At 40.9% G+C, this 14,609-nt stretch overlaps 1 protein-coding gene across 2 annotated transcripts in view; it reads left to right on the forward strand.

Moving 5' to 3' along the window:
• The window catches only part of KDM4B (lysine demethylase 4B), a 97,113-nt gene that overhangs the window by 18,830 nt on the left and 63,674 nt on the right, over positions 1 to 14,609 (forward strand). For both annotated transcript variants that reach the window (XM_068919739.1, XM_068919740.1), the window contains exon 5: positions 1,180 to 1,373. In XM_068919739.1, coding sequence (XP_068775840.1) covers positions 1,180 to 1,373 — 194 coding nt within the window. The remainder of the gene's footprint in view (positions 1 to 1,179; positions 1,374 to 14,609) is intronic.

Raw genomic sequence — 14,609 nt, forward strand, 5'->3', positions numbered from 1 at the left:
GTTATCCCTAATATTTGCTGCTTTGATGAGAGCGTCACGTTCTTATCCATGATATGATCAGGCAAAGTGCTGTAACTGAACACCAATGCAAGCTTTGCGAGAAGTAACTTCTGCAATGTCCTAAATGTATGTTTTGCTGCCTTCAGTTTCCTTCAAGCTCCTATAAGCAGAAGTTACATAACAGCATTGCCAGCCACCTCTAAAAGAACATTTGCTATTGTCCAATTACTTATATCGCTCTAAGCACTGAGGTGTCAGAGTAGCAAAATACATTCTCTCTCTGCACTCCTTTTCATCTTGCTTTTCAGCTGCTTCCTTTCTACATCCCTTTACCTCCTGCCACCCCTCTTTTTTTTTTTTTTGTTAGGTTGATTTAGAAAGTTTCAAGATGAGCAGCTTGAATTTCACTGTCTTACGGTTACTCCAGCAAGCAGCATGAAGCTGACATTGCTTTCATCTATATCTGTTGCTTGCACGCATACTAAATATGCTAGGGAAAAGAGATGGGAAGGAGATGATTAATTTCTTTTTGGAGATTGTATTACTCTTCAGGCAATGTCAGGGTTAAAGATTTGTACCAACTTGTGCGACTTTTCTGTTTTGTACTAAAGTAGAGAAAACCAACTACCAGACTTAGTTTTTCTTTTCATTGGTCTTTCTATTGAAAAAAATTATCAGCAAAATTGTCTTCCCTATTCTTTGTGTGAAGTACCTAGCTGATGTAGCGGTTTCTGCCTGTTTGGCCATGTTTCAGTCAGGCGTTCATGATCCGTTGATCCGAGATATTCTCTACATAAAGAACATCATCTACATGGAATATGCTAGTGAGAGAAGTGTATTTTACCCTTAGTTTATCTTGTATTTATTAGTAAACTGTTACTTAACGGTGGAGTATCTCAGAGTACAAATGTGTCCTTCGAAAATGCACGTAATAAGAAGCTGGTAAGCTCTTTGCCACAATGTAGTGTTAACACATTTTTTTTTGTGGTTATTGATGAACATCAAGAATAAACTTGATGGAAACAGGGGAAATAAATTAATGCAGATACAGGAAAGCCTCCAGGATAACACTAGGATATTTATAACCCCACTTAAAGGCGTTCAAGGAGGTTGTGGCATATTCTGCTGTAGCAAGTTCTGATATGTTCCAGTACAAAACATGTTTCTTTTGAATTACAGGATGTGGAAGAATGGAATATTGGCAATCTGAACACCCTCTTAGACATGGTGGAACATGAGTGTGGTATTATCATAGAAGGTGTAAACACTCCCTACCTCTACTTTGGGATGTGGAAGACAACATTTGCTTGGCATACGGAGGACATGGATCTCTATAGTATCAACTACTTGCATTTTGGCGAGCCAAAATCCTGGTAAGCAACAGTACTGATAGATACTTTGCCTCTACTCGGAAACCACTGCAATGTCCTTTTTTCTTCTTGACTAGTGTCTCTCTTTCTCCGCAGGGCGTAATCTTGATACAAAATCAGTTCTTAATTTACAATCAAATGAAAATATGTAATGAATATTTTTGCTTTAGCTAAAATAATTGAAACTTGATAGCGTTTTTAAGATGCCTTTCCATGGAAGTTTAAGCTGATCTGCCTCTAAGATGCTGTGGGCCTGCCCTTCCTTTTCTTCAGGTGTGCATCTTGCCATCCCTATTGCACCAGAAGCAGGTAGTGAGCTAGTTTGGAGAGCTGTAAAAACCAAACCAAAAAAAAAAAGAAAAAAGTGACTGGGTTCATTTCCCTGAACTGGCTCGATGCCTAACTGAGCTGCCACCAATGTTCCCCCAAAGAAGGGGGCCCTGGCTTAAGCCTAGCCCGCCATGAAACTGTCTCTCTTTTATGTTGTGCTCAATCCAAGTGCAGGCTAGCTAGGGGGGCAGCGATCCAGCTTACTTCCAGTCTACAGCAGCGTGCTCCACCAGGTGACCAACTGGTGAGTCAGTTCAGGAAGCAGATTGGTGGAAGACTTCCCATTGGGGCCAAACGCAAGAACATCCAGGAGGGGGGAGTAGCAGAGCATTCCCCTCCACCCCGACATTTGAAAACAATGTTGCTTGCTTTCTTGCTAACTTGATTTGTGGCCTAGTTCCTGACTTTCTAGAAGGCAAGAAGAATTAGGGAGACTTGTTGACATCGTAATTAAAAACACAGAGAGATTTCAACGTTTGTGGCTTTTCAAAAACTAAGGCACAGGATGGAATGTGGCAGACAAAATGGTGATGGCAACGTGTGGACACTTTAAAAGCGCTTTAATAGTAAACAACTGTTGTTCCTTCATTGTACTGCAGGCAGGAGACTTCTGTTGCTTTAAAAGCTTTTTAAAAATGCTTTAAAATTACCATCATTTAAATGTATAAATATGCTTACAACTCCAGGTCAAGGTGTTACTTTTCCATGGTTAATTGTTAGAATAACAGTAAGCATTTTTATAAAACACTGTCAGTGCATAGACTGGTTTGAAATAGCTTTCCACAGAAGAAATCAATAGGTAAGGATGAAATTGGGAAGCTAGGAAATCTAGAATAAGTGGGTTACCCAGAACCGATATTCTGTTTTCTGAAGCCTCCTATTTAAAAGTATAACCAGAGAGACTTAGTAACTTAGAAGAACTTTGCTGAAGATCTTGCTGTGACTAATAAATATTGACATTTGTGTGCAAATTAAAGCTTAAATGTCACTGTGGAACTGCTGTCATTGTGCCCTGGCACTTGCAGACAAGATCCTCCCATCTCTCTGCGATATGAGTCCCTAGTGACACTACATATCTCTAGGCTATTAGTGCCTGCGGGCATATAAAAGCTACCAGCAGCAGAGAGGCTGTTAATGAATAGATACAGCGTTCCTCTACAGTCTTGAAAAGGAGTGGAAGGGGGGGCTGAGTCTGTAACGTTCAGCCATAGTCTTGATGTGAATTTTTAAATGTTTACGTCATGTCAGAAAACCTCTTTCTCTAGCGTAGCTGATTCTTTGTCTCTGTTCTTCAGGTAGGTGTACAGGGGTATTAGAGAGTCACTTGTGTTATCCATGTTAAACATGTTTGACTTCAAGAAACAAATCTCTGGATTAGGAATGAAATGTGACATGCTTTCATTTTTAGATACTGTCAAGCTTTTTTTTTTCTTCTTTCCCCTTAGTCTTCAGAAGCGGTTCATTCAAAATTATTTTTATTTGGCCCTAATCTCCAGTAGGTGGTGCCACCAGCACAGCAGCAGCACTTACTCTCCTTTGACCATACAGCACAGTGACCATCAGCAGAGCCAGTGTCCTCTTTAGTATGGCTGTTTCAACACTTCAGTACGCAAGAGTTAGTTTCTCGAAGAGTTGTATGCAGAACTAACCTGAGGTTTGAATTAGGGTCACGCGATCATGGCTGTCTCCCAGCCACCCCTTTCATGCTTACATGTTATCAGTGCTGTCCCATCTGCTTTTTGTTCTGAGCTCAGAGCAGGGGGGTATCTCTTTCAAAAAATAGAAATAAGACCAGATTATCTTGAGAAGAAAAGCTAGTTACAGCATAAAAATAATGGCCCTTCTGTTTAAGGGGGGGGGGGGAACCCACCCAGCACAAAGCAACCCAGAACCTCTCTTTGTAAGCAAAAGTTAGTCAATATAAGCCAAATTAAACATTTTTAACCTCTTACACTCAGTGTTTGTAGCTTGACCTGAACTGTTTTCCTTCTTACATGCATCTTACGAGTTCCATGGGGATGCGAAAGGACAATAAACTTTGCATGAAGTTTAGTAAGTCTGGCAAATATCAGATCTTATAAGCTTTAGTATCTTGAATCTTGGCAGCTTTGATTTCTCTCTTGAAGATTTTGGGGAGATGCTGGGGAACACTCAATATTCGCCTCAGAGGGATTCCAGTTGTTGTTCTTCAGCCACCACTGCTTATAAACGGAATAGGACCTTCTTGTAAAGGAGCTTAAGTCTTGCAGGATTTTTTTTAAGTGCTTTTTACCGTGGTTAAAAGGAGTGGAGGATAGGATTTTTTTCTAGCTGTCCCGTGGTCGTATAGGCTTTTTAAGGTAACTAGTTCTATAAACCTAGTGCTGTTGGGGGGGAAAAATGAGGATTTTGAGGTCAGGCCATGTTTTTGGCAAAGCATTTTCCTGTTCGACTGAGCTTTTCATATAGATGACAGACTGTATGTAACACAAAAATGGATGTATTGTGACGAGATGCCGTTGCTGGTTTGGCAGGCCTCTCTTGCTTTTCCCCCAAGGATGAGGCTAGAGTATGCCACTTGCCCAAGTCATTTCTTCCTCGTTCTTCACAATGACAGCTTCTGTTAATGAGTTCTCAAGCTCTTCTGTGTACAAGCATTGGCCTTTAAGAAGTAAATTTGAACACCGTTTTGAGCAGACCTGGAACTTTTCAGGTCCATGAGCAATTGTGCCTCTTTTGGATACAATTGCAATGATCCCAAAGGTCAGTTGGGGGAGCTCTTGGACTTCGGCAGAGAGATTCCAGTGGTGCAGACTGGCTTCCCTCAAAGATGGCTAAAATGTTATTCTGGCACCACCTCTGTGGAAATTTCCCAGCTTCCTTCATCCTTTTTATAGACTCTTTGACTCTGACAGTGATCATCTTAGAAGCACCTCAGGGAATAACAGGAGTATGGAGAGTTTCAAAGTCTACCGGTTTGGGGTTGAGCTCTAAAATAAGAGGCAGAGTTATTGTTTGGTTGTCAGAGATATTTATATAGTGAAACCAAGCACTCTCTATATTGGAAGTATTATTCCTCAAAATTGTCTGTTAAAAACATAACTCTTTCTTCATGTCTCTCATAAATTATTTTAGGCTACTTTAATCCAGGCTGTGCTACCAAAGCCCTGCTTTGCAGAGTAGCGAATAGGAACAGTGAGAAGCCACCAGCTCTGTTTCCTGATGAAGGCAAGGTGAGAAAGGAATTGGGCCAAATGAGGCTGCTTCCCAGACCTTGTTCAGATGGATTTTATGAGAAATCACTCCATGTTTATTTTCTGTGGAAGAGGTGAAGGGCGGAATTACCTTCTCAGGAAGGTCTGGATACATTCAGACCGTGAGAAGACACCAGAGTAGAAGAAGATAGGCTGAAAAAGGAACCTCTTGTAGGTCAGGGAGGGTAGTTATTGAAGAGCTATTTTGTATGCATCTTTCATTTCTGTCTTTGGAATTTGGGGTTATACTTCTTACACAACAGGTGTTTTTTGGGGACTGTTGGGATTGGAGTTAAAATAAATGTTTGCGGCTCAACAGATGAGGATGGTTTCCTTGTACACCCTAATTAGCAGCTGCTTGGTCATACAGCTGCTTGATTAATATGTGTGTCTCTCACTGCAGAGAAGTCCTGCTGCCAACACTTTCTTGTACTGTTTCTTTTCCAAAAGCTGAGCAGAATAAGCTGTAGCGAAATGAGTTCTTTACGCAGTGCTATGTCACTGGGGATGCAGGTTAAAAAATTCGTGAGCATTAAGTGAAATATTCGAGCAGTAGGGGGTTACCCAGTGATGAGGAAGAGAAAAGGGGGTCATGAAGGACAGCTCTTTTTCTGCTTCCACTCTCACTGAATGATGTATCTATGCCTGTAGTTGCAATGCATTTATTTCTTAAATTCTGTCTCAGTATACTGAGAAGAATGAACACTGTCTTCAGCCCGTATGATTGCTGCTGCAAAGATAGCCCTCCTGCCCCTTTTGAACTGTGCTTGCCTCTGATACTCTTTTTCAGGCGTATGCATCTGGTATGTGTTGTAACCACACTTTTGTTGTTTTTAACTGGAAAATCAGTCTGATAGACTTAAGAGGTAATATGAAAGGTGTGGGCGCTTTCCATCAAACATACCAGGAATTTAGAGCTGTTGTGTAACTTCATTTTAAGCTTCTCAGGCAGGGAGCTGCCAGATTGAGTCTCTTACTTGCTTGTTTCTCAAATTATAATAAAATGTCCCTCTTACATTAGTAGTTTAATTACAACCTTTTCATAGCCTGTCTTCAGTTTTCTCAAAAGTTTGAATGTATTTCATTTTGCAGCCCTATATTAAACCTCTTGTGGTAGGAGTTTTTACTGTATCAATTATACATATTATGTATAATTACCTTATACATTCATGTGCTGAGATCTAGATACAGCATATTGTCAAATGATGCTAACAGAAGACTGTTTTTTTTTTTTTTGGTAACGACAGAGGCAACAAAACTGAATGCCAAGTGTAATACTTTATGGCATTTTTGAGGAATGCATGTTTCTCAGCATTTGCAGTTTCAAAAGCGTATTTTGAAACACAGATACTCAACCATGCCTTCGTTCTATCTCTGTAGAAGTGTGTGAGTGCATGTCTGTGCTCTCTTTAGATATAAATTATGACCTTGCATATCAGTTATGTAAGTTCTCTTTGTGCATTGAACGCTGCTTATTGTTTTACTTTCTTAAATTGCAGTAGCAATTGTAATCACATAGATTCAGAGTAGCCAAATAAATGTAGTACTTAGCCCTTGTTGCTGTGAGGATTTTGAAGCACTTTCCAAATACTGCCTCAAAACACCTCTATGATGTAGGTTAGTGTTAATGTTCTTATAAGGTGGGGTGTGAAATGATTTGCTTAAGGCCACAGCTGAAACACGGTTGGGAAGTGGATTTCTAACCTTATAAGGTGGTCTGCAGTGCAACCTGAACTATTTTGAGTAATGCTCAGAGGCTAGGCAAGGCTCTCCACTTGGAGTTAAGGCAGCTCAGACCACTAGTGTCCCCTGCCCCTGAGTAGCAAACGGCATATCTGTCTTTGCAGGGCTTTTGGTGGTAAGGAAGTACCAAAAGTAGCATTAAGTTGTTACAAATCTTCATAATGTGAATTTGATTGGATACATTTCTGAGGCAGTAATGTCTCCATGTTGCTTTGTCAACAACGTTGTAACACCTGACTGGGTAACAAAGTTATTTTTTCTCAGATATTTTGTGACTGTTGTTGCTGTACAGCAAGGGTATTTGATCTACGTTTTCCAACTGTTAATGGCATGTTACACTGTGTTCTTTCTCTCAGAAACTGCAGGTGTTAAACCAGAGTGACACTGTGGAGGGTAATTGATTTTATAAAATGTCCCTGTTTTGTTATCATGATGGATGTTTAATTCCCCTTTAATTAAAATAGGGAGCCAGCTTTCGCTTTTAAGTTATGTGGTCTCCTCTCCAAAACATTCCCTTGTTGAAAGTGGATCATGCCTAATCTGTTTGACTTTGATATCACGGAGTACGCTTTATGCCGGAGCAGCACTTTATGTAGAATTAAGGACAAATTACCAGAGGAATTCTTAAAATAACATGATTAGTTGAAAACACTGGTCACAGGGAGAATTCCGGAAGTGTGTTTTAAAATGTAATTGTATCCTGTAAAAGTCTTAACAGTGTTTACCTGAAAGCACGTAGAATTGCCCGATGCCTTTAGTTCGAGTATGCTAGTGTTTCTGCCTTCTGTCCTCCAGCTCTCCAGCAGGGTTCCCCGGGTTTGGGTAAGTCTCTCTGTAGGAACCCAGGAAAATAAGTCCATGGCAGGACTTGCTTGTAACATCTGCATTTTAATAAATTTATAGTTATCTGTTACTGATGCCTTCACCAGCAGGGAAAACTCACCTTTTCCGGGGGAGATTTAATGGGGAGATTTAAGGCAAGGCACGATTGTTCCCCTGGGAGCAGATTGTGTAAGGGAGCCCTCTTTATTCATGGCTAATAGCATATACTCAAGCAGCTGCAGATATGCAAGTGCTGAGGATCTCACTGCTGATTTGACTTTTCATTATTGTCTCAGGGAGCATTGCAGCTGTCTCGGTCACAACTCTTCCCCTAGCCTCCCTCCAGGATAGAAGACGTGAATCCCTGGAAAACTGTCTTGGGGAAAGGAAATGACCTAATACAGTCACGGAGCTTAACTCTCCAGCTCCTTTCCTCCTTTGTTTTCAGCGCAGGGCACGGGGTCCTTCTCCCCGTTTCCCCCATGTGGTACTCTGCACCATCCCTCTGCTTTTAACGCGCTCTCACATATGTTGCAGTTTGTTCAGAGCTTGATGTAATCTCATTTAAAGCAGCTGGGTTTAATGTCTGATACTGAATTGTATGGCAGCAGGGGGGAGGAGCATTTGCCCCTTGCATCATTTATTGCCTTCTGACCCTTATGTTTCCTCAGGGAGCCGTTGTACAGGGTGGTTGAAGCAATATATTGATCGGATGTGATTATCCGCCTTGGTTATTGGGATCCATGTAGCCTTGCACCCTGGAGAGCCTATGAGTTTCTTAACACTAGATTAGCGGGAATCAGGTACGCCTTTTGCCCTTGAGGGAGCTGAGAACTCTGAATTTGTTACACTATGACTTTCCATTTTGCTCCATACAGAGATTTTCTGAGTTTTACTTTTCCTGTTTCTTGGCTTTAAAGAATTTCCCAGAAAAAAGATTCTGCAGCCTCTCGCCTGCTCCCCTTGATCCCAAGGTCTGTGTCAGCCTTCCAGGGGAAGCGTGGAAGGTTGGCTTGTTTTGAAATGTATGCGCTTGTTTGCTGTTTGTGTGCTCCGCTCTTGGCGGTTGAGATTTGTAGGCTTGCTGGGGTGGCGTGTGGGAGATAGGAGGGGCAGGGGAAGGCCATTTGGCAGTGATGGGCTCCTTGCAGCTCACAAATTTCCTTCCAGTCTCTGCTATCCCTTGTAATTTGTTTTACAGCTCTGCAGTTTTGGATGGAGAAAGAGCAGAATTTATGGTGATGTTTGATTTATAGATTAACTGCAACACCATTTGCTCTCAGGCTGATTTGGTAAAGCAAGTCTCTCTTCTGTTGATGAAAGGGATGGAGAAAAGAACAGTGGTATTCATTAAAAGAAATAAAAGGAAAGTGAGATAAAGTATGGCCAGGCAGAGTAGCTTTTCATTCTCCTGCTTTTTCCACAACCGTTAGGTGAAAGCTGCTTTGGAACAGAGTTTCTGCATTGAGAATCTGCGTGCATGTTGATTTGCTCTGAGATTCATGAAAGGAATGATATATTGAGATGCAGAGTTGCATCCCTCTGTAATTCACTGATAAATGAGAGCAGTGCAGCAGTGAGTTATTAATGCTGCCTTTCAAGCTTCATATACTGCAGTCATTAGTTAATCAATAGAAACCACACTGTACTGCTAATATTCGAACAAGCCTTCCTCCAGGCTCCCCTTGGATCCAAGGGTGCTGTTTGTCCTGGAGGTAGTGCTGTGGTGAAAGATGACGTAAGCCTCATGAAAAGGGAACAGCGCTAGTTGATAGTCTGCTTTTAAAATGCAAGGATTGGCATATTGTACAGAGACCAAATCTTGGGTGACAGGAGTGGTTTTAATGTAGTTAAGTGATCAAAACAAAGTATGCGAAGAGTTATGACCTCTGACTTGTATTATTTGGATTATTTTCTCAATCAGGTGCCTGCAATGGGCACACAGAAAACACTGGAGAGTTATTTTAAATACACTTAGACATTTGTGTTGTTACGCTGTTATAGACTGTCCATTAAAAGATCATTTTTCCTAATGCAAGGGAGGCACTGTATTCTGGCAAGAAAGAACTTGGATGCTGCCTCTCTTTGTTCACCCTCATCCAGCTTTGAGGGAAAGTGCCGCGAAGATTAAGCCAGACTCTTGGGAGTAACTAGGGAAGCGGTCTGGGGAGGGACTGCCGCTCTGTAAGAGCATGGATAAAATGAGCTCAGCCAGCTGACTGAGCTGTTAGGGTTCTTCCTCCCTCCCGCTTTCAGTCGGCTCCATCCTGAACGTGCTCTTTTTCTTTCTCCCCCACTGAAGTACTCTTCTCTTATCCTGTTTCTCATCCTTGTCTAAATAAATCGGACATGGTATTAGTATGTTGTTTACTGTCATTTTATTTTTCAGTTTGTGCATTTTATGTCCATCTTTATCGTGGCTATTTATTTAGTTTGTTACAATTATAAACTCTTAAGAGGTTGAGGTTCATCTGCTGGTGGTTGTATCTAACGTAGCAAAGTGGAGACCCTACTGATTTATGGTTCATCTCTGTACTCTCCTGTAATGATCTTGCAAGGTGGTAATGCTGATCCGTGATCTCATTCTCATTTTTACAGCAGTATCTTCAAGTGGGTTCCTATTCCACTGACATAGTGCTTAATGCATGTGCTGCTGTTCCGCCAGCACTAATAATTCATCACAGCTCAGTAGTCCCAGTCTGGATTGAGAGAAGCCTGTCTTTGATCCAAGAAGGCTCTTGCTGAAACTCATTCTTGCGTTTTGAAAATGTCTGCTCAAAGCTCAGGCCTGATTTGAAATGAAGATCTGTGGAAGTCTGACAGGAGCACAGATTGGTTTTAATAACTGAGGCTTCTGAACAGCGCACTTTGTCACTGAGACAAGATGGGAGGGAGATGTGCTTCCATGCTTCGTATAACTCTTTCAACCTGATCTGACTTGGGCCCTGTGGGAGCATGGGTTTACAGATTCTGGCTTGGCATGGCACTAAAAACAGTGGTTGGTAAGACCAGGAGGAATCAACAGTGGCACTGCAGAGCTCTTTCTTTTTTCATATTTTTGTTAACACATTGGCAGAAATCAGTGTGGATTTTTCCTTTGCTCAGCAGAGAACATTAACGTTGGGTGATGCCAAGTGCAGTGCAAGTATAGTTTAAAATAACAGAATGCCTATAGTAGCGGCAGTACTTAACTAGCATTCTGTGTTGTGTGAGTGCTATGCAATTGTTAACTAGTTAATCTTCTCCATGTGAGACGCACAATATACATGCTGGGTTTCTGTCCACTTCATTTCTGTCTGGATAATCAGGGTGACAAAGAGGACTGAACAGAAGAAATAAAGGAAACTTTGCAGACTGTGTCACTGATCTGTAGGAAATACTAGCTGAAACACTTGCAGCTCTGATAGTGATGAGAGTTGGAGTGCTGTCTCCGAAGTGAAAGTTGCTGTAGTTTGATGAAACAACGCAGCTTGATGGACCAGATCCATTAAATCTTTGCAATGTTTTTTTCGTCAGAAAAGGAAAAACTGTGTGCGTGTGGAGGAGGCATTACACCTCTAGCACAAGGGATTTCCTGATCCAAAGGTACCTTTCATTAGGAACGAGCAGATTTCTTTTGTTCTGCTGTAGGCAATTCTCCGTATTCTTTTCCAAGAGCAGTGAGCAGGAGCATACATGTCCCTGTGCTCAGTAAAGGAGGCAGCTCTCACAGGCCGGTTGGTGCATCTGTGGTCTCCCCTTTCAATGTATTTGACCGTTAGAGAGACACTAGCTCTCTTAATCTTTTTAGACTTCCTTCTAGCAAACACTGAATTTTGGTTCTCTCTGTTGTTCCTCTGTTCTATCCTAGGCATTCCAGTTTCTCTTCAAACATTAATACAGTTGCACAGAGATTTTCTTAGACTTGAAATGTATTTCTGCTTACTGGAGGGAGAAAGCTCAGTTTAACTCCTGCAACCTGAAGATGAGTTTGGTCTTCAGAGTCCTGAAACTAGGACCTTGCTTAGAAGTCAAGAGAATTGGGAGTATGTGAAATGCAATTGTGTTCTTGTCTAACACATCATCCTGCTGATAGCTTATGTGTGTTTTCATGTTTATCCATGGAAAATCATTAAATTTTTGTTGTAGGGAAAAAGGATGAAAACTCATATTTAACTGCTTCCTGCAATAAGTGATTTGATGCTGTTACTATGGGGCTGTTGCAAAGTGCAGGTATGCTGTTTTGCTCCCTGCACAAAGACTGCAGCCTCGGGTCAAATTCTTTTTCCAAATCACTCAGTCAGTCATACTGCAGGATTCCGAGATGTGTTCTTGTGCATGTAGTCTAGGCAAAGATGTATAGCTCATTTGACAGTGAAGGAAAAATTATTTTGGGATTTTCTCTTTCACTTGAATTAACTCCTTATTCCATACAACTTAAAAATTAAAAAATAAATAAATAAATAAAATTGGTGTGTACATACATGAAATCATCTCTGTGCTATTGAGCGTTAAAAAAAGCAGTACAGCGGCCTTCTGTTATCCGTAATGCAAAGATGCTGATTTCCTAGTGGGGAAGAATAAGGTTCTCATGGTTTGAAATACAAAATCCTGGCATCTCTCTCTTGAAGTTTCTCTGTTAGCTTTGATGCCTGCTGCTAACTGGCTGGCTCACAAGGACACTTGGAGGCAGCTGGAGAGTCTGTGTGTGTCTATGTGCACCAGAGGGAATTTGTAACAGGTCCTGAAATCAGCTGCCTGGTTACATTTTTGTCCTCCTTGTTTCTCTAGTTGCAATGGGCTTTTTTTTTTTTTTTTTAGAATGTAAGGTCTCTGAAGCATAATCTTTGCTGTTTATAGTGGCACAGTATCCGCTACAAAAAGCAACAAGTAATTAATAATCTGATTATGAGTTTTGGGAAACAAATGTGATGTGAACAGATTCTTCCAGACAAATAACAGAGAATGGCAAGAGGATGAATGTTGTAGCCATTCATCTCTGTTGAATTGTATACTAATTATCTTCTTGGCCAAATTGAATGAATAAATGATTTCATAATGCTTTTCCCAAAACACCTTTTCTTAGTAAAATACCCTCTCCATAGTGCTCATTCACTGTCTGTATGCAGAAGCAGACTACAGGATTATTTCCTATATATGGAAAGAGAGTTGCTCCAATACAAGTTTTAATTTTGTGCTTCATGTTTGGCATTTGTTGCTTTGAAGCTTACTGAACTGTTACATTGATAGTCTTTCCAAGAGCAGATGGCTGTTCATATCAAACTCCCTGTTTTAAAATAACACTTTAAAATTGTACTTGAGTTCTGGTAAATCCTTCTTTACCTAGTCAGTGACTTTTAGGTTAGTGAAGCAGGGCAAAAGTAGCTAATTGTGTGGTTGTCTTACTGTGCAGATCTTGCAGTTATTAGTTCAGGTGCCCCCCTGGAAAATTCTCATTGCCTTAAGAATAGAGCTTGGAAAAGATGCTGTCTAATGTCATTTCTTGAAATTAGTGTCTCCTTTAGATATTATTTCTCCATCATGGCAACTTTAACATTAAAAGAGTCTATCAGCAAAATATGCTTGGCACAAGTTGGCATTGAATCCTTGTGGATTTCCTGTGGGAAGATTAGAGTCAGACCTAACACCAGAGTGACTTGGGATGTTCTGCCTAATGCTACTGGACAACAAATTGAGAGTTTGCGCTTTCACAAGTTGTAATATCTTAAGGGAAGGAGGAAATTTCTCCTCTTGCATACTATTCTGTTAAGACCATAAGTGCTTTTTATTTCTTCATATTCATGTTTGACAGTAGCGTTGATAATCAGCCAGCTGTGCTTGTAGAAAAGTGGTCCTATCGCAGGAAATAGCCTCCATGGTATGCAGGTACATAGGTATAAGTGCCGAGAATGTTTACTGTGATGTTGGCCCTTTCTGAGCAGGTTTTGTCTTGATTTTACTCCTGTTCTGGTTCCCAAAGGGTTTGGGCAGCTGTCTACAGAGCTCATTTTGTTCTGAGCTTTAAAAGGCAGGTTGATTTGATGTGTTTGTGTAGTTGTAATCTTGTTCTGTCATTACCTATTTACTCCTTATTATGGCTTTTTGAGCAGATACTCCTAGGCCTCTGTGTTTATCTTTCTCCCTATGCGTGTTTCAATAAAAATGTCATTATCTGAAATCATTGATGCTGCTGGTTAAAGATACCGAATTCCATCATCTATTGTCCTGTAAAATGATCCATTAAAGATAAAACTGCAGACACTCAATAAAGGTTCTTTCCTAGGAACAAGGAGCTCTCTGCCCGTGTGCGATCTTATCTCCAGAGCAAGTGTTTGCGTTCTGATGCAAAGGAGTGACAGCAGATGGGGGACAGATGAGGGAGGCCAGTGGTTTTTCTTTCCAAATGGTTGATCTGGAGAAGTGAAACTGGGTGCTTAAAACAAATTCACTGTTGGATAACCTCTGATATGGATGGGAAGAAGAGAGGGAGTTGATTTCTGTCTTTTAACAAAGGGAGGGAGGGAAGGATGAAGGGCTGTTAAACACAGAGGAGAACAGAAGAGAGAAAAAGAGAGCTGACCATGAAGGGTATGGAGCTGACAGTGATCATGCTATTGATGAAGGAGCAATCCATTTATTTTGTTGAAATGTCTTTTTTTCAGATAGGCTGCAAAGCTAACTTAAAAAAGAAAAGTGGAAAAACCACTGTGGTTGCTCTGAGCTTTACCTTCATACTGCTAGGAGGTGTTGTATTGTAACTATTTTACCATATAGAAAAATTAGGCCTCAGAAGCAGGGTATGAACTTTGATTTTTTGCAGATGAGGAGCTCATCGGAATGTGATGGTGGTTATTAATAGCTTCTACTGGATGATAAATATACTCGAGAAACTAAAGAGTTTTCTTTGGAGGCATTGCTGCTGTCATTGGGGCTAAAGATGTTGAAGGTCAGGGTTCAAATTACGCATTTATGGACACACTTTGTCTTAGGGAGATTGAAATAATAGCTTTTTATTCTGCCTGTCACCACTGAGAGTAGGTTGGCATTTGAATCTTCAGAGGGTCAATATTCTTGGCACAACTAAATCTGCTTCGAAGACAGATAACTAACCCCAAGCTTGACACATGGTCTT

This window comes from Struthio camelus, chromosome 26, assembly GCF_040807025.1.
Source record: "Struthio camelus isolate bStrCam1 chromosome 26, bStrCam1.hap1, whole genome shotgun sequence".
NCBI lineage: Eukaryota > Metazoa > Chordata > Aves > Struthioniformes > Struthionidae > Struthio > Struthio camelus.